This window comes from Phascolarctos cinereus, unplaced genomic scaffold, assembly GCF_003287225.1.
Source record: "Phascolarctos cinereus isolate Bilbo 61053 unplaced genomic scaffold, phaCin_HiC Scaffold_2;HRSCAF=192, whole genome shotgun sequence".
In the NCBI taxonomy this organism is placed as follows: Eukaryota; Metazoa; Chordata; class Mammalia; order Diprotodontia; family Phascolarctidae; genus Phascolarctos; species Phascolarctos cinereus.
Genome location: NW_027555625.1, coordinates 284,692,966 through 284,718,097, shown reverse-complemented (window position 1 = coordinate 284,718,097; position 25,132 = coordinate 284,692,966). Strand labels below are relative to the sequence as shown.

Sequence of the window (25,132 nt, the reverse complement as noted above, 5' to 3'; positions counted from 1 at the left end):
GGAATATAGCCTTCATCCATTTAGAGACTGAAAAATGGAAATGAAATAGCTTTTATGAAATACCATTATGTATGTTTGCATTCCAATTTTTAGGGTTTCTAAACAGAAACAGAATTAGAAATTAACTTCAGCCTGCTGTTTATTTAAATAAAACTTTAAAGAAATAGGCTGTTTATATGTTGCTGTTAGGTCATGTGAGAGTGGCTCTAAAATGCTGAAACAGAACCTATATGATGTATTATACAAAATTCATCTCCTAGTGTGAAGGACAGGGACAAAACACTTCTTCACTTGACAAAGCACTTGGAGTTCTGGATTCTTGTTTGATCTATTGACATTTTATCATTTTGTAGGTTCATTGCTTTTACCATCCCTGTAGAGAAAGTGACAGTCCAATTTACTCATTGCCATTCACAGTGGCAGTAGCAAACTTAGGCAGCTCTTTGCCATTCATCTAGTTCACGCTTTTCTCACTGAAACTGATTTGTTTCCTTAGTTGGAGAGGTCTATTGAATTAACTTCTAATGGGTCATTTTCAACTGCTCAACTCTTTTGGAATTGTCAGCAAGGTTATTGACAAAAGAACATCAGTGAAGGAGACCATTAACTTCTGAATTCATCTATCTAGTTTTTGATACTGCTAAAATATGTTTAACTCATTTCTTTCTACCCTTACAAGGAAAAGAGTTTCAAAAGGAAGAGAAAGAAATCCTATTTAAATTGAAGTGACTGAGATGATTTTTTTTATCTACCTTTTCATCAACACATTTTGTGATGGGAAAAAAAATTTCAATTTTACTCTATATGTAATTAAGAATGAAAATTAAAAAAACTTAGCAAAACAATATGATTCTAAAAGCATTTTGTCTAAAGAAAATAGATTCTTTATTCATTATGGGTCATGTTTCCAATTTCAGTCAAATCAACAGTGCTGCTGTATCAAAGTCCAACTACTGGCCTCTTTCCCACAAAAACTTTTGCTGATGACCAGAAGGCCAAAGTTCAAGACAGCCTTTACTGTGCTGCTAGTGCCTGGGCATTAGCACTTGCATATAGGTAAGTGGGTGTTTTTGACTTGTAACTCTTGGTCAAGCTAAATGTTACCTGCTAATCTGTCTTGTTAGGAAGCTATTTGCATTAGTTATTACTAGTTATTATTAGCTATTACTGGTGAGTGAGTGTGGTTAAGCATTAGTGTTTATCTTGTTTGGATTCTTTGTGTCCTAGACTAATGAGGGAGCTGAAATTGCTTATCTCTGGTACATAATTTCTATTTTGGAAAGGTTTGAGAGGTCATGAAGAGTAGAGATAGTGTCTAATCTTGTATCTTGTTGGTCATGTCAAGCTCTCTTATTTTATATGTGAGGAAATTTAGCTTGAGAAAAAGGAAGAGACATACTCTCAAGTCATTTAGCTACTGGAAAGTAGGATTGACAATTGGAATCCAAGTTCCTTGACTCCAGATCATGTGCTCTTTCTGCTGCATTAGGCCTCCTCTCCCAAGGCATTAAAGTGTGTTCTCTTTGCAACCTCAGTAATTGATACTTTGAATATTTTAGTATCCATCATACCTTTGTTTCTGTCATTAACATCTTTGGAGGAGGGAATATGCTCACGGTGTGATCTCTGGGTCAAAGGTATACAGAAAGTTTAGTTATTTTTCTTACATAATTCCAAACTGATAGAGTTAATAGTTGTATCACTTCACCATGCTTTAAGCAATACACCAATGTGTCTCTCTTTCACGGCCTTTCTAACTTGAACTGTCACCTTTGCTTTCCTTGCCACTTTGAAGAGTATAAAGTAAAATTTCACAGCTATTTTAATTGGATTATCTTTTAGTCACTGGGATCATGTTTTCATGTAGTTATTAATAGGTTTGCAGTTCTTCTTTTGAAAACAGTGCTTATCTTTTGATCATTTAGCTCTTGGAGAATAATTCTTATTATATATACCTGAGCTAATTTAGATATCAGACTTTAAAAAAATATTTTTATCAAGATTTTTTTTCTTTTTACATTGCCTGCATTTCTCATTAAATCCTTCCCCTTCCTTCACCTAATGAGTTATTGATCCCATCTAACAAAAAGTCTTTTATCAGTAATATTTAAAAACAAATATGCTCCTGCTTTTTAAAGCAAATATTTTCCTGCTCTTCAGTTGTCTAATTCTCTCTTAGTTGATGTCCTTCATGCATAAACTTTTAATTTCATGTCAACGGCATCAGCTGTCTTTTATGATCTCTTCTATTTCTTTTTTAGTTCAAAATTCTCTCTTATACTGATAAACATAAACCCCAAGTAGGTCAGTCACAAGAAGAAGGCCTCAGATAGCCCAAGATATTTATAACAACACTTTTTGTGGCAGCAAAATACTTGAAAGAACTTAGTTGCTCGTTGATTGGGTAATAACTAAGCAAATTATATTATATGTGATATGTAAGAAATGATGGATATGAAGAATTCTGAAGAAGATGTAAATGAACTTTAATAAAAAATGGTATACACAGTAACTCCACCAGTGTAAGTAAAAATGGTACCAGTAAAATAGAAACTGAATGCTATGTAATTATAATGACCATTGCCATAGAGAAGTGATATGAAAATATAACAACTCCCTCCTTTCTTTGAAGAGTTAAAGTTAAACTCATTTAATGTATTGATTAGTTTTGCTGAACTATTTTTTAAAAAAAATTCTTTGAAGCAACTACTCTCTGGGAGGATGTGGGGAATTGATACATTGGGAAATGAAGGTGATATAAAAACAAGAGATATCAATAAAAAATTCTCCCTCTAACCTAAGTTGTGAATCAGTTTATCAACAAGCACTAATTGCCTACTTCATATCAGGTACTGTGGATTCAAAGACAAAAATGAAAGATTTTTTTGCCCTCAAGGAGATTACATCCATCTGAGGAGATAACATGTACATAATTAAGTATATATGAAAAATGTATTTAGAGCCTAGCAGTTATTATTCATTTGTAGAAGCCACATTTAGAGTTGGAATTTTTATGTAAACTGAATTTTTGTCAGATAAGAAGGCTTTGTAATTGAGATTTATTTAGGAATAAACTTTTGCCTTGTCCAACTTAATATGGTGTAAATAAAATATACATAATTCTCTGCTGGGCTATATTGAGTGCTAGATTTACATTGCATCACTGGATGCATACTGCAGTTTTCTGTCTTATTAAGACATCCAAATTTCTGTTTTGGTAGTCTTCAGGAATTAAAGATCACTTCCATAAAATGTTGAGGCATTGGAGTAGAAGACTGAATGTCATGTTGAGGTGTTAGAATCGAATATTAGTAGAGGTACCTCCCTGCCACTAATTTGACTAATATTGATTTTTATGGCCCTTTACTAGTTTTAAACTCGTGACTCTTTATACTAACTGACAAAAGCCACACAGAGACTAGACTTACACCTGGTCCTTGCTGATGCACTCTGAATACAAATCTAGACGCCTTGTTGTCTTCTGGATAATTTTTTTTTTAAATTTTAATTTGTGAAATAAAACAAGCATTTCTATAACATAGTATAATAAAAAAGATGGTTGCACATGAAACTGCAAATCTATTATGTATAATTTGCTATTCTTTTAAAATATAAAGTTATTTTGTAAATTAAAAAAAATATTTTTATCCTCCTACCTGCAGAGATGGCTAACTGTAGACACAAATAGGTGTGTGTACACACACACACACACACACACACACACACACACACACACATAATATATATATGTAAAATTATTTCATGCATCTATTTATCTATCCAGTTCTTTCTCTGGATACAGAAAACATCTTTATTCATATGTCTTTTATAGTTAATTTGGGTATTTTTAATATATTTTAAAATAATTATTTGCTAAAAGTTGTTGTTAAAACAATATTGCTGTTACTGTATACTGGATCTTCTTAATGCCTAACAGCTTTAAATTCCATCTTTTCGTGCAAAAACATGACAGGTTTGGTACTGAGAGCAATTTTATCTTCCAGCCATATAAATGGATTTCTGAAGAAGGTTGTTTTTAGAAACTAATGTCAAGAAAAATACTAGATTTCTGGGCAGAACCCCTCCCCCCAGCTAATCCAAAGTTTTCCTAGCATTGGGCATCTGAGCCTTTTAGAGATCACATTTTTGGGGGAAAGTACAGTAGCCTCAATGATCTTGGCCTAAACCATACCTCTGAGACTGCTCTCTTGGGGAAAGAGAAGGGAATGTATAGTATATACATTTGTGTATAGGTGTGTTTGTTAGATTTTGAAACACAGTACCATTATCATATAGTCATGTCAAGTTACAAAATATAAGGGAATCATAACAAATTATTATTGACAATAATTACTCATTTATCTAGAACTTCAAGGTTTACAGACCCTGTGAAGTAGGTGATACAAATATTTTATCATCATTTTATAGATGGCAGAACTACAGCTCAGAGGAGTTAAATTATGGGCTAGTAAATATTGGAGTGAAAAGCAAACCCAAATCAGTGATCAGTTTATGTTTTAACCACTTAAACAATTTCAGAAACATGTTTTCAACTGTCAGTAGGCTAACTTTGCTACTTCAGGACAGACAAGAATTCCATTCTTTGCCCTCTATGAAGAACCTACTTTTGTCTCTTTGTAAAATAATCAAGAAACTTTCTTGTGAAATGCACTAAATAATCTTAGAATGGCAGAACTTAGAGGTCTTCTAGTTTCAAAATTCCTCAGTTTTTGGATGAGAAAACTGATTCAGAGAAGCCATTTTCTTTTCTTTTTATTTTAAGATGAATACAAATATTTTATTTTTCAGTTTTTTTAATTAATTTTATTTTCAAATATTCACTTCCTTAAGATTTTGAGTTTTAAAATTTCTTCCTCTCTCTCTCTCTCCTCCCCCTCCCCAAGATGGCATGCAATCTGATATAGACTCTACTCGTACTTTCATATTAAACGTATTTTCACATTAGTCATGATGTAGAGAAGAATTAGAACTAATAGGAGGCACCACGAGAATGAAGAAACAAAACAAAACAACAAAAGAAAAGGAGAGCAAATAGTATGCTTCCATCTGCAGACTCCATCGTTCTTGCTCTAGATGTGGATAGCATTTGCCATTGTGAGTCTTTTAGAATTGTCTTAGATCCTTGCATTGCTGAGAATAGCTAAGTCTGTCAAAGTCAATCATTGCACAATGTGGCTGTTACTGTGTACAATATTCTCCTGTTCTACTCACTTCACTCAGTATCAATTCATGTAAGTCTTTCCAGGATCATTCCTTGACTTTTACTTAGACAAAAAAACAGTCCAGGGAAAAATGTGATCACTTCTGAAATTTCTCAGCACCATATACATTCTATGACATGGTTTTATCTTTGTTTTTTGCATGTATTTGTTCGGTGTAGGAGAGATAGCCGCATATGAGAATTGACTTCCAGGGGGCATGACAGTCAAGATGGTTTCTTCTAGCTGCTATTTATACTCGTTCTGTGACTTAAGTAAATACTGCCCAATGGTATTGCTTCTACCTGATGATTACCCCCCCTCCAAACTACCCAACTTAATTTTTATAAAAATATTAATCCCTTTTATCAAGTTATCCATTATTTTATTCATAAATTCCTTCCACTTTCTGAAAGATATTTTTATTCTTCTAAAGATGGAAGAACCAACCAGGGTAACTTCCATTTCTTATCTCATTCTTACTAGCAAGGATGAGGAAAGTACAGTAATACTCCTTACTGAAATGGAGAAAATGGGAACTTTCTGAGATAGTAGCAATTCTGTGCTGGAGTTTGTGATTAAAAAGTAGCAATTACTCATATAGTCTGACCTACACCCTAGGTTTTTGGCAAAACAGATTTCAAGAGGTTCAGAGAAAGGTTAGATAGAATCCCATTGGAATATAATTCTTCAGAGTAAGTCAGTACGGGTAGGGTGAGAAACACTCAATGAAAACCTGAAAAGATCAAATTGGATAAATGTACACCAAGACACTTTTTGTAAGACTATGAATTGGTCCAGGCCTTCTGGTAAGCATTTCCGAATTATGCAATAAAATTGATTAAAAGGTCCTTACTCCTTCTAGGGATATAGCCCTAGGGAGTCAAAGACCAAAAGAAAGATCCCACTTTCACCACAATATTTATAGCATGTTTTTTGTTTTTTGTTTTTTGTTTTGCAATTGGAGTTAAATGACTTGCCCAGGGTCACACAGCTAGTAAATATAAAGTGTTTTGTCTGAGGTCGGATTTGAACTCAGGTCTTCCTGACTTCAGGGCCGGTACTTTATCTACTGCACTACCTAGCTGCCCCACACCACAGTATTTATAGCAACACTTTGTGGTAACAAAGAACTAGAAACAAAATAGGTATCCATTGATAGGGAAGTGGTTGGACATTGATTGGGAAGTTGTTAAACAAATTGTGGTCCATGAATGTGTTGTGCCATAAGTAATGATAAATATGAGTTTCATAGAATGATGGGAAAACTTACATGAATACAGAGTAAAGAAAGCAGAACTAAGTCAATATGCATAACACCTAAAGTGTGAGCAAAATATCAATAAGAAAACTGAACTCCGTACTTATAGTAATTGTACTTAATACATGTACTTATAATAATTTAGCATTTTTCTGAAGAAAGAGATGAGAAAATACATCTTCTCTTTAGAAAATTGGAAGTGGGGGGAATGTGGTGGTGGAACTGTACACATACTGTTAGATTTAGTTGATGTGTTTAATTTTGCTTTCTTCTTCTTCTTCCTTATTTTGTTAGAAAAGGTGGATATTTAGATCAGGCAGAAAGAGAGCAGTGTTCATAAATCAAGGTATTGATGTTAATAAAATTAATCGCTTTTTTAAAGGAAATATGTGGGAGCAGGATCTCAGGTAACAGGTAATGAATGCAAAGTTCTGTAAGAATGTCAGAATTCCTAAAGTTCAGAATGGGATTAGATGAGTGAGAACTAAGGACAACAAAACTTGTAGTTATGCTGAGGGAAAGAGGAGAATCAAAAAAGGAGTAGGTCAATTGCTTGTGTGGATAGGATGACAATTGAGAACAGGAGAAAAAAATGCTTAGCTCTCATTTGCTACTAAAAATAGTGCTACTGTGCATGTTTTGGTTCAGTTCTTGGAGAACAGTTCTTTCATTTACTTTCCAGTTTTACTGGACCAACTATATGTTAATGTGCTCGTATTTTCATAGCTCTTCCAGAATTGACTAGCTCTTTTTTTTTTCCATCTTTGCCAATCTTATTAGTGTGAAGTAAGGGATATTTCAATATTGTTTTCATTTGGATTTCTATTATAGGGATTTGGAACATTTTTTTCATGTAGTTATTGATTGTATTTCTTTTTGCAAAATGAAATTGATCCTGTCCCTTGGCCAGTTATTCTTGAAAATTTCTGTCAGTTCTCCATGATTCTGAATCTCAGACTTTGAGAAATGGAATTAATCAGACTTCAAGTTTGAGGAACTGGAAAAGGATAGGTGGACCTGGAGTTTTGATCCAAATCAAATGGCTTGATAATGGGACTGGGGAATTGATTTAACAAGTACCTTAAGTTTTAGTGTAACGGGAAAAGGGAGATAGGTTCATGATGAATTATAGCGTTGGATTTGGAGTTAAAGGACTGGTTTTGAATCCTAGTTCTGCCATTTAGTTTCTCCCTGTGTTATCCTGGACAAGTACCTAGTCCCTCTGGACCTTACTTTTTTTTTGTACTTGCAAAATGAGGAAACTGGACTAGATGATCTTTGAGATCCTTTCCATCTTTAAATATATAATCCCATGTTATTGTTTGTTAAACAATCAAGTAGGTTCTTTTTTTTGTTTGCTTGTTCAGAAAAAAAGTAACTGGATAATAATATTATAGGCAATATTTTAATATTGTCCCCTGGTTTCATTTGAAAGGAGAGGGTGCTTTATTTCTGTGATTATATTTTTGCATAGGACATACATTTACCATGATTCTCTAAGTCCAAAAAATTTTTAAAGGAAGAAGATGTTGATATAAATAATTTTTGCCTTTACGTGAACTAGTTTCTCTATAAAGGGAAATAGCATATACCTCATAAATATCCCAGATTTAGAACTGATAGGGACCTTAGAGGCCATCTAATTACATTGTGTTATTTTACACTGAGAGAACTGAGGTCTGTAGAAGTTAAGTGATTGGCTCAAGGTCACATAGTAAGTAAGTGACAAAAACTGGGATTTTAGCACCAGTTCTCTGTATCCAAGGCCAGCACTCTTTTTCCTGTTTCTGAAATAATGCCTTTATGATGCTCATCTATATTTTATTCATTGCCCTTCACAAAAAGTTGTAGAATGTAGGATCACAAATTGACAGCTATAAGGGATTTTAGAGATCATCTTGTCCAACTACCTCATTTTACAAATGAGAAAACTGAGGCCCAGAGAGGTTCATTGACATGCCTGAGAGAGATGCAGTTCATTCTTCCCTAATTTAGGTTGTTCTTTGTGTCCCCCCCCAGTGGTAGATTTGTAATATCTTTGTAGAGGGATTCCTGTGGAATCATGAGACCAGCAATCTTGGGATCTTCACTTTGTTCTTCACTTTACTCTCTCCCAACCTGCTTTTGTTTTCTATAAATGTAAAGAGACTTTATACTTCAAGTTCAGCCCAAGAGTTTTCCAATAAAATAAAACAAGATGAAGCAAGAATTGATAAAATAAAATTTTCAAGACTTGCTTCTTATTTTTTATTAGATGATGTATGTGGTTAAAGTCATGCAAATAGTAACATGTATTTCCTTCAAAGAATCTTCATTCAAATATTATTTCCAGGATTTTTGGAAAAAATAACCAACTCTTTCAGACTTTCAGTATTGCTTTAACAGTGGAGTTTTTCATTTTTATTTTTTCTATTCAAATATCAAATAATAACAGTTATAATCTTTAAGAATGTTAACTCAAAAGTAGAAATTGTATTCTTTGGAATGAATATTGTACTTTTTTCATTTACCTGAGAGTGTGCATATAATGATTTGTCACAACTATTGCATTTGTTTTGGGCATGCTTATTGATTTTTCTGGGCAGCTAGGTGATGCAGTGGATATTGCACTAGGCTGGGAATCAGGAAGACTCATCTTCCTTAGTTCAAATTTGGCCTCAGACACTTATTAGCTGTGCGACTCTGGGCAAGTCACTTAACCTTGTTTACCTCAGTTTCTCATCTGTAAATGAGCTGAAGAAGGAAAAGGCAAAATACTCCAGTATCTTTGCTAAGAAAACTCCAAAAGGGTTCTCAAAGAGTCAGACAAAACTGAAAAAACATCCAAACAACAACAAAAATTGATTTCTCCATCCCACTCCATAAGTCATTTATTATTCTTTTAAATGTAGCGATATTCTTCCTGCCCAGTACTAGCTGTGTACACAAATTGTGCTTAAAGAAGAAAGTATGTCAGTCAATCGTGGGAAATAGGGTAATTATTATAGGTTATTGGGCTCTATATAAAGGCTTTAGACCTTACTAAATGTACCCTATTGGCAACAAGTAGCTTCCTTTTTACATCTACAAAATGAAATTCCAAATAGGATTTAGTTGAGTATCCCTTTATAACTTTTAATTTGTAGCATATAAAATGAGCAGACTAAAGAAACAAATTTCTAGAAACAGAGAAAAATATAAACTGAATTCAATTGTGGAATATTATGCAGTGTTTTTCATTACACTTAGGGTTGTAGGTTTTTGGGGTTTTTTTACAAGTATATTTAAATCATCATGAGTCTTATTTAATGCTCAATGAATATGGGGGCAAAAGTAGTTATGTTTTGATATAACTTAGAAAACATCTACTTAACATGTATGTAGCATATTTCAGACTTTTTTTAGTGAAGAACTACAGATAAGCAGAATATTTAGAGTCCATTATTACCTGTAAATTCTGCTTTCTCCATTGTTTTCTGATTTCCGTGCATAAATTTAGCACTTTTAAAATGTTGACCCCAACAATGACTTTATGGTGGCACAAGGTAAAGCAGACAACATGATTTTATGTTGTGTTGTCTTAAAAATTTTGATGTTTAAGTAAAAAGTTTCATTTAAATAATTTGTATGTATATGACACAAGGAGATCAGGAACAAAAAGACTGACTTCATAGTACACCAAACTATGTATAGTGGTAGTTTTTGTAATAGCAAAGAACTAGAAATCAAGTAGATCTACATTTATTGGAAGATGGCCAATTTGTGGTTCATGAATGTTATAAGAAATGATTAACATGATGAATGGAGAAAAGCATGAGAAAATTTATTTAAGTCATAAAATGTGCCACAACCAGAAAAGGAAAACGGTATGTACTACCATGACTACAATGATCAATTACACTACAGTGTAAATATAAAGAATGATAGTAACAAAACAAAGTGGGAAACTGAATGCTATAACATTATAATGACCAAGCTTGACCCCAAAGAAATAAGAAGCAACCTCCCACCTTCTTTGCAGAGATGATGGATTATGTGTTTGGAATACTGTGTATATTAGACTTTTCCCCCCTGATGTTTGTTTTGCTGTATTTCTCTCTCTCTCTCTCTCTCTCTCTCTCTCAAAAAGAAATGGCTCCCTGGGAAGGGGGATGGAAAAGGATATATTGGAAAATACAGATTTTATAAAAATAAAAGATTAATAATAATTTTTTTAATAAAGAGAAAGAAAAAATTGTGGTCTTTAACTGTGACAGAATTAGTGGACATCACTGTAACACAGGATTAACTGAATAGTTAAATACTTAATTATCTAAAGCACTGCTTTCTTTGCAAATGCGTTTCCAATTTGTTTCGTGAATTATCTCTCTCAACCAGGCGCATTGATGATGACAAGGGAAGGACCCATGAGCTGGAGCATTCAGCTATAAAATGTATGAGAGGAATTCTCTACTGCTACATGCGCCAGGCTGATAAGGTAAAACAGTGTGGTACGGCTGGAACTTCTCAGTTAATTCTGAAAGATTAAATTAACCATTAGCTAGAACATTTTCTGGGGAAAAATTGCCTTTCAAAAAGCAAAGCAGCATTATAGGACAGTCCAGTTAAGTAAAGGCTATTGCTGCCTCCTGAGCCCACCTGTTAGAAATTAGCAAAACATTTTTGTCAGAATCAATTAAGAATTATAATTCACACTTATCTTTGTCATTTTATTAATTTTTGTAGTTCATATACTAAAATTTTTCACTTGAATTGTCTTGCTGAATTTGCAAAGGTGTAAAGAAGTCTCGAGGTCTTTATTCTGTAAAGAGTATTGACCTAATAAATACAGAAATAGCTATTCAGAAATAGAAGTTTATAAGTGTGTGTGTATGTACTTTCTGTGATTGCCCAAGGATGTGTGAGTGAACACAGTTCCTTCTGTTTCAAGAAGAAAATCGAAGTTCCCCTTCCACCATTTATTTTAGGTGAAACAGAGGATAACTTCAGGGTTCCTACTTCAGAATAGTCAGAAATTACAGAACAATCAAAATTCAATTCTTGGTGATTTGTAGTGGAACAAACATTGAACTGAGAGCCTGCAAACATGTGTTCTCATCTCACATGTACTGCTTACATGCTATATTTCCTTGGACATGTTATTTAACCTTTCCTAGGCTTTAGTCTCTCCTCATTCCTCATTTCACAGAGGATGAAATTGAGTTCGAGAACATTTTACAAATGCCTTCTTTCTACTGAGCTTTGTGCTGAGCATTGGGGAAGCTAGAAAGTAAGATACCTGTCTTTATGAAGGCTGTTGTCTAGTTTGGGGATATGGCACTGACACAGATCATTATAGTTTACTACAATACTTGCTAAATGAGTTAAAATGCTGCAGAACCAGATGATACTACTTCTGTTCTATGGCTTTATTATTGTTACTGGAGAGCAGGCTATCATATATATTCTTCCCTTTTGAACAGTGCTGTGGAATATAGGTAGTATTCTTTTTTCAGTGGAATCAAAATGGAAAAATTCTGTTTTATTTGCTTATTTAAAAGCAACAGCAATATAGTATAAGGTTGATTGATAGAATTATTATTCTCAGAAAGTATCATTATAGAGACTAGTCTATCCTAGTACCAATTTTCACAAGATTTAATATTGTAAAGCAGGGAGGTTAAATTCAAATAGCATTGTATCTCTGTTGGTTGCATGTTGACTTAGGAAACCACCAATTAGCATTATTTATGTTGTGTTGTATTTATTTCACTTAACATTTCCCAGTTACATTGTGATCTGGTGTGGCTCACTTGGGAGTTTTATAGGCTTGATTGGTTACAGGCTAAGAGTTCAACACCTCTAGACGTAGTCTTGGGAGCAGTTAGGTGGTTCAGTTTTAGATAGAGTGCTGGGTCTGGAGTCAGGAAGACTCCTCTTTGTGAGTTGAAATCCAGCCTTAGACACCTAACTATCTCTGTGCCTCTGGACAATTTGCTTAACCCTGTTTGCCTCAGTTCCTCATCTGTAAAAATGAGCTGGGGAAGGAAATTGCAAACCACTTCAGTAAATCCCAGATGGGTCACAAAGAGTCAGATGTGACTCAACAACACAACAACAACAAAAGATGTAATCTTAACCTTGTTGTAAAAATTGAGATGAAACACCTGGTTATGTATAAGCAGCTTTTTCAAGAAACCGACATGAATCTTGCAACTTTGCAATTTAAATATGTCTTATTGACCATTTTACTTTGGTTTTATTTTCATTTTAGTAGTTTTTAGAAATACATGCTTTATATACATGAATGAAATTGAACATTCCCCCTTTCCCATAGGAATTCCTTACCTTTTAAATTTCTTAAAATTAGGGATTATGTTATATATAAACTTCTAACTTTTGTAGTATCAACATGAAGCAAGGCATATAATAATTGTTTAAGCATCAATTGCCTGTAAAATTCTACACATATTTTATCATCTGCCACCTTTATATTGGGTTTTTATTTCTCTGTTCTCAAAAATGAAAGGCTATGAAATTACAATTGTGTTTGTTGTTTTTTGCCTTAAGACCTACAATTGAAGGCAAAAGTTTTATTAAAAATTTTTTTTACAGTTTTATTTTCTAAATTACCATAATCTGCCTTGAGAATTTGGAAAATGAAACCATTAGCTTGAAGAACAAATAAATTTATTCATTAGTTAATATGGAGATATATAAAAAACTTGATTTGCCTGACAAAATTAGACATTTCAAATCACTGTCAGTGAATATTTTCAGATGTTACACTTAAATTAAAAGTAGTATGTTACAGAATACATTGAAGTAATGATTAAAGCCATTCTTTTTACTGGCAATGAGACATGATGGAATATCTGAATATAAAAAATATATTGGCTTAAATGTATTGGGAGTGCTTAACAATTAGCCTTTTTTCTTGTAAGTTGTTTTGTTACTAGTGTCTAATATGTATCAATCTACACTCTTTTGTTTCTTCCTCTAGAAGAATAATGTGAAAGCTCTGAAATTCAAATAATTGCTAAACAAGTTGAGTAGCTTGAACCCCATCTGTTTATTTAGCTGAAACATTTGTTACATGGTCTTAACCCAAGGAATATCCAAGCATTGTTCTATTATTATGTAGTCCTATCTGTTTCTTTGCAGATTCTAGTACTGATTTACCTTATGTTATCTTGAATCCCCTAAGCTAACATAAATCTGTCATCTCCACAACCCTTGACGCATTATGCTACTTATCGGGGCCACTGTGCTAAAATCATGCGAAAGCACAGAGTCGGCATGAGTTGTGTAAAATCATGAATCAGTTCTTTGGATATAATATAATATGCAATATTATCAAAGATAAAATGTTTAAATTTAATTATAGCATAAGATCATATGCTGTAGTGATCCATATGCTAAGGTTAAACTATTCAAAACTAGTATGTATTTAATTAGACTTATATAATTTATTGTGTAATAATATAATTTAAAATCTTCACATAAAGTGCTAATTGTGAGTCATCTAGTAAAATCCACTGATTCATTTTAAATATGTTCAGTAAAAAAGCTCCACTAAATATTTTGTAATGCCTTTTGGCATGACCTTTGCTTCTCAAAGGCTCTCTCTGAAGAACACACTATCTGAAAAGTTCCATCAAACTTAAAAGGCTTGAATTAAAGGTCCAACAATGGACTGTGTATATGTTATCCAAGGCTCAGCCTAGTATCTAAGAACTTATCACCAGAAGGTTGGCCTTAGGTGAATAATTCTTTTTGGTCACAGTAAATCATGAAATGACGTGATAGCTCTATGGCATACATCCTGGTGGGAACACTCACATTTTTGAAATTATGAATCCTCTAAAGTATTGGCAGAGTTACAATATACATTGAATAGCATAAAGTACACTTAAAAATATCCATTTCTTAAATAAAACAGAACTTTGAAGTCCTCTTCTGTACCTATTAAGTTCCTTGTAAATCCCATAAGTATTATATCACTGTGACTGACTTCCCAAATCCTTTGGCTTAATGTAGTAGTTATTGAGAACACAGCTATTTCTTGCCTCCCCTTTCCCTATTTTATTTAATGTGTATGTAGTCAGAATGCATAAAGTTGCCAGCCATGTTGGTGTTGGTAGTGACCGAGTACCTAGAAACAAAGTAGAGGTCAAGTTCATTGGATTGTTGGAAGATAAAATTTTTTTTCCTGCAGCATTCCTTCTTCCTAAGGGAAGATCCTTATTAATTCCAGTGAATGGTTGGTTATTTAGCACCTGCTTTTCAAGGCATTGTGTGAGACAGTAGAGAATTATTGCCCCTTTTTCTTCTGTGGAACTTGACTGTTTCTTTAGAACAGGAAGAAAAGATTCCTTTACTCATTAAGGTGAAATATCCAAGTCAAATTTATTTATCTCTCTGTTAGTAGAAAGAAAAGCACAAATGATTTGTGTTACCTATATGCTATTTGGACCTAAAGCACTTTTTTTTTTGGTCTCTGGGAGTTATTTGCATTGAAAGGGAAGTTGAACCCTTGAGAGCTGATGAAGTCACTAAGAGAGAAAAGTTAAAGTAGAAAGAGAAGATTCACTAATATTTATCCTTAATGCTAACTTTTGTTTCTATTAGTTGTTTTTTTGCTCTTAGATACATACTTAATCTTTCTGTTTTCCCCCTGAAAGCCTAAGCAAGTAAACAAAAACATACTTTCACATTTGCATACCTTCATATTCCCCTATCTAATCATCCCTACCTTTATACATACACCATCCCTTCTTTTCCGTTTTCCAAAATGTCAGAAAAGTAAAATGTTTAAAGGTCAAGAAGAGTATAAGTATGTAGATTAGTGCTATCCAAACTTTTTTTTAATATCACATATCCTTATCAGTAAAATTTTTTTGAGTAGGTACTCCCAATATGTATATATTTATTTTTAAAGTAAATTATATGCATAGATTATTGTAGCAATAATTATACATATAATATTTAGATAATATAGAAAGTAAAAAGAATGAGATAAAGATGAAATAATATTAGATCCTAGAATTAATGGGGGAAACCATTGGAATTTCAGTAGGGGAGTTATGTGATCAGACTTGTCCTTTTAGCAAAATCATTTTTGACAACTTTGAGGAGGATGAATTGGAAAAGTAGGAGACTTGAGATGGGAAGACCAAGGAGGAGGCTCTTGCAGTACACCAGATGAGAGATGATGAGAATTTGAACTAGGGTGGTGACAACATGAATAGGGAGAATAATTTGGATGATTTGTTCTATAGATGGAAATGACAAGATTTGGCAATTGATTAGATATTTATTGTTAAGGGAGTATGAAGAGTTAAGGATAATACCAAAGTTGTGAACCTGAGTGACTGGGAAAATTGTGTTGTCCTAATGGAAATAGGTAAGTTTAGAAGAGGAATAGGTTTGAGAGAAAATGTATGTAACAAGAGCTAAAAGCAAACTTCAACCCATCCATGCCTCCTTGCCCTATGTGTCTCACTTGGTCACACCAAAAAGGAAAAGAGTGGTATCTTATCAGCCACTGCCCTGGTGTGCAGGATCTGCCTCTTGAGAGAAATATGCTGTAGCGATGAGGTGATCTGGGGGGCAGGGTTGGCAGGATATGTGGTGGAGGAAATGGGTTATTTTGTTGATATAGTTACTGGGTGTGTCTGGATTATTTAGGTTATAACTGCCTGGAACTGAATAGCCACAGGTTTCTAGAATTAGGAGATAGAGGTGTGATGTCAGGGTGTAGTGTGTGTAGATATAATGGATGGAAAGGAGTAGGTGGAGTTGTGTTCGAGATAAGCCTATAATCAGCTATGGAAAGGAGGATATGACCCATATCCCTGCCCTCTAATAGGTTAATCACATACTACTTGACATCCTACCACAGTTCCCTAAGGGTATGTGCCCAGATTTTGGAGACCACTGGTCTTTAGGATCCCAACTTACTTTGAGTATTGTTGTGCTTGAATAGCTACTTAAGGCATATTTGTTACTTATGATAATGTTAGTAATTCATAAGGGAGTATAAAGTCTCTCCTGATTATAAGTGATCTAGGCATGCAGGTCCCATTAAAAAGATTATAGTGTGTTATCATAGTAAAGGATGGTCACCCTGTATTGTATTATAATATAGAGCTCAGTAGTGTCAGGTATCCCCTCATATTTCTTTGTCCTCTAAGTTAAACCCTAGGTGCTATAGGAAAATTTGAGTAAGGAAAGTGACTTTTCAGCTTGGGGACATCATAGAAGGCTTCTTGGAAGATGTAGCTCTCAATCTGAGCCTTGTGGGGAAAGAGGGAACTTTAACAGGTGGGTATGGTAAAGAAGTACAGTTTGGGCATGTGAGTTCATAGCTTATACTAATGCACTGAGGTGAGAGATGGCATATTGAGTTTGGGGAATGGCTAGTAGTTCTATTTATCTGTAACATAAGAATGCATCTTATGAAGTAAAGCTGTAAATGTAGATTGCAGCCAAATTGTGGAAGGTTGAAGGCACTGTAAATATCAGTACAGTTTTACAAATATTGCCCTGTCAGGACTTCCTTAACTCTAGAATTTTTTCCAGTTGGATATCTAAAGGCTGTGACTGAATAATGGCTGCAAATATACTAGTTTACCTTTGCCCAAAGAAAAGAAATTATTTATTTGCAATGATAGACTTCTAGGAGAAACAAGTTAAAATTTCTCAGCAAAATTAAGGGAATATATTTTTTCTGTGTTGACTTTAGTCTAAGAAGTGAATCCTTTAATCATTATTTTCAGCTCTACTTTCTTGGCATGATAGAAGTGTTGGCTAAAGATCTCTTTTGACTATTCACTTAAGAGTTTTTGTTGTCCTTGTTCCATTTTTAATTAATTAATTAATTAATTAATTTTTAGTTTTCAACATTCACTTCCACGAGATTTTGAGTTCCAGATTTTTTCGCCATCTCTCCCCTCCCCCTATCCAAGATGGCATGCATTCTGATTACCCCTTCCCCCAATCTACCCTCCTTTCTATCACCACTCCCCTTCTCTTATCCCGTTCCCTTTCTATTTTCCTGTGGGACAAGATAGATTTCTATACCCTGTTGCCTGCATATCTTATTTTCTAGTTGCATGTAAAAATTTTTTTTGTGTTCATTTTTTAAAACTTTGAGTTCCAAATTCTCTCCCTTCCTCCCTCCCCACCAGCCCTTACTGAGAAGGCAAGTGATTTGATATAGATTATACATGTGTGGTTATGCAAAACACTTCCATAATAATTATGTTGTGAAAGAATAACTGTATTTCCCTATATCCTATCCCTGCCCATCCCCATTTATTCTCTTCTCTCCTTTGACCTTGTCCCTCCTCAAAAGTGTTTGCTTCTCATTAACTCTCCCCCAATCTGCTCTCTCTTTTATCATCCCCCCTCTCTTATCCCCTTCCCCCTACTTTCCTGTAGGGTAAGATATATTTCTATACCCAATTCAGTGTGCATGTTATTCCCTTCTTAAGCCAAATCCAATGAGAGTAAGGTTCATTCATTCCCTCTTACCAACCCACTCTTCCCCTCCACTGTAAAAGCTTTTTCTTGCCTCTTTTATGTGATATGATTTACCCCATTCTACCTCTTCCTTTCTCCTCCCAGTACATTCTTCTTTCACTCTTTAATTTTATTTTTTAGATATCATCCCTTCATATTCAACTCATTCTATGCCCTCTTTCTGTCTGTCTGTCTGTCTGTCTCTCTGTCTGTCTCTCTTATATATATTTACATATATATGTCTATGTATATGTATAGATAGATAGAGACAGATAGATATAGGTGTATAGATATTCCCTCCAACTACCCTAATACTGAGAAAGGTCTCATGAGTTACAAATATCATATTTCCATGCAGGAAAAACAGTTCAACTTTAAGTCCCTTATGATTTCTCTTTCTTGTTTACCTTTTCATGCTTCTCTTGAGTCTTGTATTTGAAAGTCAGATTTTCCATTCTGCTCTGGTCTTTTCATCAAGAATGCTTGAAAGTCCTCTATTTCATTGAAAATCCATTCTTTCCCCTGGAGAGGACTTTCAAGCATTCTTGATGTTTTGTTTTTTAAATTGCCAGACACAATACCTTGTTAATCTTTAAAATTTATAGAGTTGGGGTTTTTTTGAGATCTTAAATTGGTTATCTTAACAGCTTCAAAACTCAAAGCACAGTTATGCAATTTCTCTTTTGGGTGTCTTTAATCATTTAGCAGTTTTTGTTTCTCCTGATGTAATAATTACATTCAAATTCTTATGCTGAGTTCTTACATGTAGTGAAGATAGTTGTAAATGGCAAATTAACATGCTTGCAGCAATAGTTGCTTTATGAAATGTTAAACTCTTTGCCCTTTTTGATCCACATGGGATGACTAAAGTATACGTATACTTCAGGAACATTTTCTGATGAAGCCTAGAAGGTTGCAGAGAACGTAGAGGGATAGGTACAATAGTGTGAGTAGAAAGTAGGGGAAAGGAAGAGAACAAGCATTTATTGAGCACCTAATATGTGCCAGGCCCTGTGTTAAGGGTGTTATCTCATTTGATCCTCACAACAATTTTGTGAGGCAGATGATAGGTCAGCTGCATAGTTATCCATAGTTATGCAGCTGGCTTCTTTAAGAACAACCACCCTCTATCTCACACATATATAATACTGTTTTAAGTACTGGAGGTGATAGAGCTCAGGTAAAATACTGTAAGTATTATCGGATGATAATAGGTTGTATAATAGATTGTAGGTATAATAGATAATAGATTATAGGGTATACATAGGTACAATAAGCAACATCATGGAAGAAATTCATCAGACTTATAAAGCAAAGTACTTTGTAGGCAGCCCATATGGTGTAGTGGAAAGAACACTTGCCATGGAGTCACAGTGCATGAGTTCAAATATTGCCTCTGAGGCTTACCACCTGTGGTAAGCCTGTGCCTCACTTTCCCATATGATAAAATGAAATGAATGCATTGGATCAAATGGCCTCTAGAGTCCCTTCCAGCTCTAAATACAGGATTCTATGTGAGGTCTTAGGGAGGAAAAGTCCTTATAAATCAGGGAAATCAGTGAAGGCTTCCTAGAGGAAGTGATATCTAATTTAGATTTTAAATGATAGGTAATTCACCTGGGCACATGATTTAAGTTGCTCAGACCTTGAGGAGATCTAATTGGAGTGATATTCTAGTATCTAGACTGTTTAGGGATAACCTGGAATAGATGACAACTTTATGTGGGGAAGAAGTCCACACTTCCACCCAAGTCCTTATGCTCCATTGTTGTTGTTCAGTCATGTCTGACTATTTGTGACCCCATTTGGGCTTTTCTTGGCAAAGATACTGAAATGGTTTGCCATTTTCCTTTCCAGCTCATTTTACAGATGAGGAAACTGAAGCAAACAGAGTTAAGTGACTTGCCCAGAGTCACACAGCTATTAAGTGTCTGAGGCCAGATTTGAATTCAGGTCTTCCCGACTCCAGGCCTGGCACTCTATCTACTTTGCCATGACCCTGTCAGTCATTAGTCATATCTTTTATAAATTGTTGGGCAAGTATATAAGGTACATGGCAAGACAATATTTAAATTTCCTTTCTGGCCACCTTAACATATTAGAAAAAATCTGTATGATTAGCATGGCAAAATCTTGACTACACAAATGTTAAGTCATTCCTTCAAGTTAGTCAAAGAAAAAAAATAATTTGCTTTTTATTGAGTAAATCATCTACAGCATGCCCTCATCCTAATGGAAGGGATTTGATATACAAAGACATAAAGCAAATGATAGATTGTTTAATGTTCATTACATGCTCATAACGTCATATAAAATAAATAAAAGGTGTGATCCTTGTACTCTAAGATTTAGATAGCCTCAATATTAAGAAGCAGGTGTGGGAGGGAATTTAATAACTTCAAGTGGAAACATGGATTGAAATTTGCTATCTACAGGGAGAAACTATGCATTGAAACTTTTGTTGGGTACAGAATTGCTAATGAATCAGAGTAAGGCAGTAACTGTTGCCTGAAGCACTTCTCCATGGTTAGGGTTATGTAAGCTTTTACAAATAGCAATGTGTAATGAAATGGTGATCTATGAAGTTCAATGTAGGATAAACTATTACATGATTTTGAAATTGAAATAGAGCATGCAACTTAGATAAGCCATAACTGCTACATTTACACACACCCTATACTTAAGATGTTGTATTTACTAAATAGTAACTATTTAGCAACAGTATTCACTATTTGTATTAAGTTAGCATTTATGAGCTCTTTCTTTGTAATGCTTGCTTCCTCTCTTGACTATAATCCAGTTTAGTATATTGTATGTTTCTGCCTTGCAGTATTTATATAAATCATGAGTGTCTTCACTAGGAAATTTTTATAAAAAGACAACTGGAGGTCTCTAAGCTTGGATAAATGTTCAAATGTTTTCCCTCATTTTCATTTTATTTTGTTTTTGCTTATAGGTTCAGCAATTTAAGCAAGATCCTCGCCCAACAACATGCCTCCATTCTATTTTCAATGTACATACAGGAGATGAAGTTTTTTCCTATGAGGAATATGGTCATCTTCAGGTAAAAAGAAAATTATCTTGTGTTAATTACATTTAAAATTTCTGATGTTTGTTAATAGTAGATGATTCAAGTTTTCTTATTTAAGAGGTATACTTATTTTTAGCAGAGCAGCCTGTGGAAATGAGTGTCTATATAAGGAGAGGTTTGGACTAGGTGATCTTTTGAGTTCCCATCTAGCTTTAGATCCTGTTATTTGAATGCCTGTATATCTAGTTGTTCTATGATGAATATGCTGCTCATTCCATCATTCTGCTTTGTGGTCAGTGTATAGCACCAGCTACGACATTGTGGTTTCATGATTTTGGAGATGCTCTCCAACAGTGCAGATGTCCTTGCCTCCTTCATTCTTCTTCACTCTTGTTGGTGTGGTCACTTACCATCACAGAAGATATTTCCCATCTGCTCGAAGCTATCCTCTAGTTCTTTTTTTTTTCTTTTTTCAAACATTTTTTATTTTGTTAAATATTTTCCAATTATATTAAAAAAATTTTTTTAGCATTCATTTGTTATAATTTTAAGCTCCAAATTCTCTCCCTCTCTCCTGTCCCTCTACCACCCCTTTAGAAGACAAGTAATATACATGCGAAGTCATTCAAAATATGTTTCCATATAAAAAAAAAGAAAAGAAAAATGTGGAAAGTGGAGAGAAAAAGTATGCTTCAACATGTGCTCAGAGTTCATCAGTTTTCTTTTTGGAGGTGGATGGCATTTTTCATCAGGCATCCTTTGGAATCATCTTGGGTCATTGTCTTGATAAGAGTAACTAATTCTTTCACAGTTGATAGTCTTTTTTTTTATTAATTTATTTTTAGTTTTCAACAATCACTTCCACATGCTTTTGAGATTTAAATTTTTCTCCCTTTTCCTCCACCCTTACCTCCTCAAGACGATGTGCAATCTGATATAGGCTCTACATTTTCATTCCTATTAAACATATTTTCACATTAGTCATGTTGTAAGGAAGAACTAAAACCAATAGGAGGAACCACAAAAAAAGAGGAAACAAAACAAAACAGAAGGGGAAAAAAAGAGCAAATAGTATACTTTGATCTGCATTCAAACTCCATAGTTCTTTCTCTGGATGTGGATAGCATTTTCCATTGTGAGACTTTTGGAGATGTCATAGACCCATCCTTGCATTGCAAAGAAGAGCTTAGTCTATCAAAGTCAGTCATCGCACAGTGTGGCTGTTACTATGTGCAATATTCTCCTGGTTCTGCTCACTTCACTCAGCATTAGTCCATCCAAGTCATTCCAGATTTTTTGAAAGTCTGCCTGCTCATCATTTTTTTTTTTTGCTTTTTGGTGAGGCAGTCGGGGTTAAATGACTTCTGCAGGGTCACACAACTGGTAAGTGTTATGTGTCTGAGACTGAATTTGAGCTCAGGTCCTCCTAACTCTAAGCCCGGAGCTCTATCCACTGTGCTACCTAGCTGCCCCCTCATCATTTCTTATAGCACACCAATATTCCATTACATTCATATGCCACAACTTGTTCAGCCATACCCCAATTGATGGACATCCCCTCAATTTACAATTCTTTGCCACCATAGAAAGAGCTGTTATAAATATTTTTGTACATGTGGGTCCTTTTCTCATTTTTATGATCTCTTTGGGACACAGCCCTAGAAGTGCTATTGCCAGGTCAAAGGCTATGCACATTTTTATAGCCCTTTGGGCATAATTCCAAATTGGTCTCCAAAATGATTGGATCATTTTACAACTCCACCAATAATGTATTAGTGTTCCAATTTTCCCACATCTTCTCCAGCATTTATCATTTTCTTGTTTTTTCGTATTGGCCAACCTCATAGGTGTGATATGGTACTTTAGAGTTGTTTTGATTTGCATTTATCTAATCAATAGTGATTTAGAGCATTTTTTCATATGACTGTAGATGGCTTTAATTTCTTCATCTGAAAACTGCTTGTTCATATCCTTAGACCATGAATGACTTGTATTCTTAGAAATTTGATTTCTATTTTAGAAGTGAGGCCCTTATCAGAGATACTGGTTGTAAAAATTCTCTCCCAGTTTTCAGCTTCCCTCCTAATCTTGGTTGCATTGGCTTTCTTTGTGCAAAAACTTTTCAATTTAATGTAATCAAAATTATCCATTTTGCATTTCATAATGTTCTCTATCTCCTGTTTGGTCATAAATTTCTGTTCTCCATAAATCTGACAGGTTAACTATCCCTTGTTCTCCCAGTTTGCTTATAGTATCAGCCTTTATATCTAAATCATGAACCCTCTACGACTTTATTTTGGTATATGGTGTGAAATTTTGGTCTATGCCTAGTTTCTGCTATTCTCTTTTCCAGTTTTTCCAGCAGTTTTGTCAAATAGTGAGAGAAGCTGGGGTCTTTGGGTTCATCAAATAGTAGGTTACTATAGTATTAAATTGTATTATAAAGCAGCAATCATCAAAACTACTTGATACTGGCTAAGAAATAGAGTGCTGGATCAGAGGAATAGGTTAAGTTTGCAAGACACAGTAGTCAATGACTATGGTAATCTACTATTTGATAAACCCAATAACTCTAGCTTCTGGGATAAGCACTCACTATCCTCTCGTTCTTCGTGCATCTTCATGACCACTAATGCAGTACTTAAGCTTTGTCTGTTACCTTTGGTGTCTTCACATGGACTCAAGCGCAATGGATTAGGTGCAGGTCCTTCAGGGCTTCAAAGGAGCAGTCATCTCATCAGTATAGGTTGTCTCGACACTGTATAGATTGTGTCCTCTTCATAACTTTTCGCCATATGTGGTTTTTGGTACAGATCTTCCTATAAATCTTACACTGGGAATCTTCCCAATGAACTTTAGAAAAGCTTTCCTTTTGTTCTCTTAACATTACAAGGGCACCAGTGTAGCTTTTGGGCTCTTCATTCCTTCTTTTCACTGAATGACTGACACCCCCACCTCCAGCTTTGTGGCTTTTTGCTACCTTGACTCATAGCTATATTATGTCTCTAGATGACTATTATTGCTTAAAAATGGATTTTATTTTAGGGAGGAGTTTGAGGGTTGGGGGGAAAATCACTAAAAGTGATGTGCAGTTTCTTAATTACAGTCCTCACATTCCTCTTTGTATTCAATTATGGCCCCAGATCATTATCCATCTATATTTTGAATGTGCTCATTGACTCACTCATATGGGACATGTGTGGTATCCTAAACCAGTGGTGTCAGACATGTGGCCAACAACATTCCCAAGTGTAGCCTGAACCAGATGAAAATGTAATTAGGAAATAGTGAACAAAATAAATAAAAATACATAAAAGATAACATTAGAAGGTAGTTTTCTTTTTTCTTTTTTGGTTTTTGTTAGGCAATTGGAGTTAAGTGACTTGCCCAGGGTCACACAGCTAGTAAGTGTCAAATGTTTGGTCTGAGGCCAGATTTGAAGTCAGGTCCTCCTGACTTTAGGGCCAGTGCTCTATCCACTGTGCCACCTAGCTACCCCTAGTAGATAATTTTCTAAGTCATCTTACAGCCCATTTCTATTTGAGTTTGACCCCACTGGCCAAGATGATAAACTGATATAAGTATTTTTGTACATACAGGTCCTTTTCCTTTTTGTTACATTTATTTTCCCCTCTTGGGATATAGACTTTGTAGTAGTATTGCTAGGTCAAAGGATATGCATGGCTTTATAGGCCTTTGGGCACAGTTTCCAATTGCTCTACATAATGCTTGAATCAGTTCACAACTCCACTAGTAGTGCATTAGTGACTCAATTTTCCCACATCTCCAACATTTATCATTCTATTTTTCTGTCCCATTAGCTAGTCTAATAGGAGTGAATAGTACCTCAGAATTGCATTTCTCCAATCACTAGTGATTTAAAGCATTTTTTCATATAATTGTAGATAGCTTTGATTTCTTCATCTGAAAACTGATTGTTCATATCTTTTGATCATTTATGAATTGGAGAAATGGCTCTTACTTTTATAAGTTTAGCTTATTTCTCTCTGTATGTGAGAAATGAGGCCTGTATGAGAAAAACTTGCTTCAAAATTTTTTCAGTTATATTGACAAATGTATTTCCCTCCATCATATTTTCCCCATTTATTTTATTCTCTCTCTCCTTTCACCCTGTCC

General features: G+C 34.5%; 1 protein-coding gene across 5 annotated transcripts in view; it reads left to right on the top strand.

The window, feature by feature from the left end:
* Window positions 1-25,132, top strand: part of PHKB (phosphorylase kinase regulatory subunit beta) — a 242,117-nt gene that overhangs the window by 44,407 nt on the left and 172,578 nt on the right. For all 5 annotated transcript variants that reach the window (XM_020985103.2, XM_020985102.2, XM_078150090.1 and 2 more), the window contains 3 exons: window positions 918-1,056; window positions 10,837-10,936; window positions 20,921-21,028. In XM_020985103.2, coding sequence (XP_020840762.1) covers window positions 918-1,056; window positions 10,837-10,936; window positions 20,921-21,028 — 347 coding nt within the window. The remainder of the gene's footprint in view (window positions 1-917; window positions 1,057-10,836; window positions 10,937-20,920; window positions 21,029-25,132) is intronic.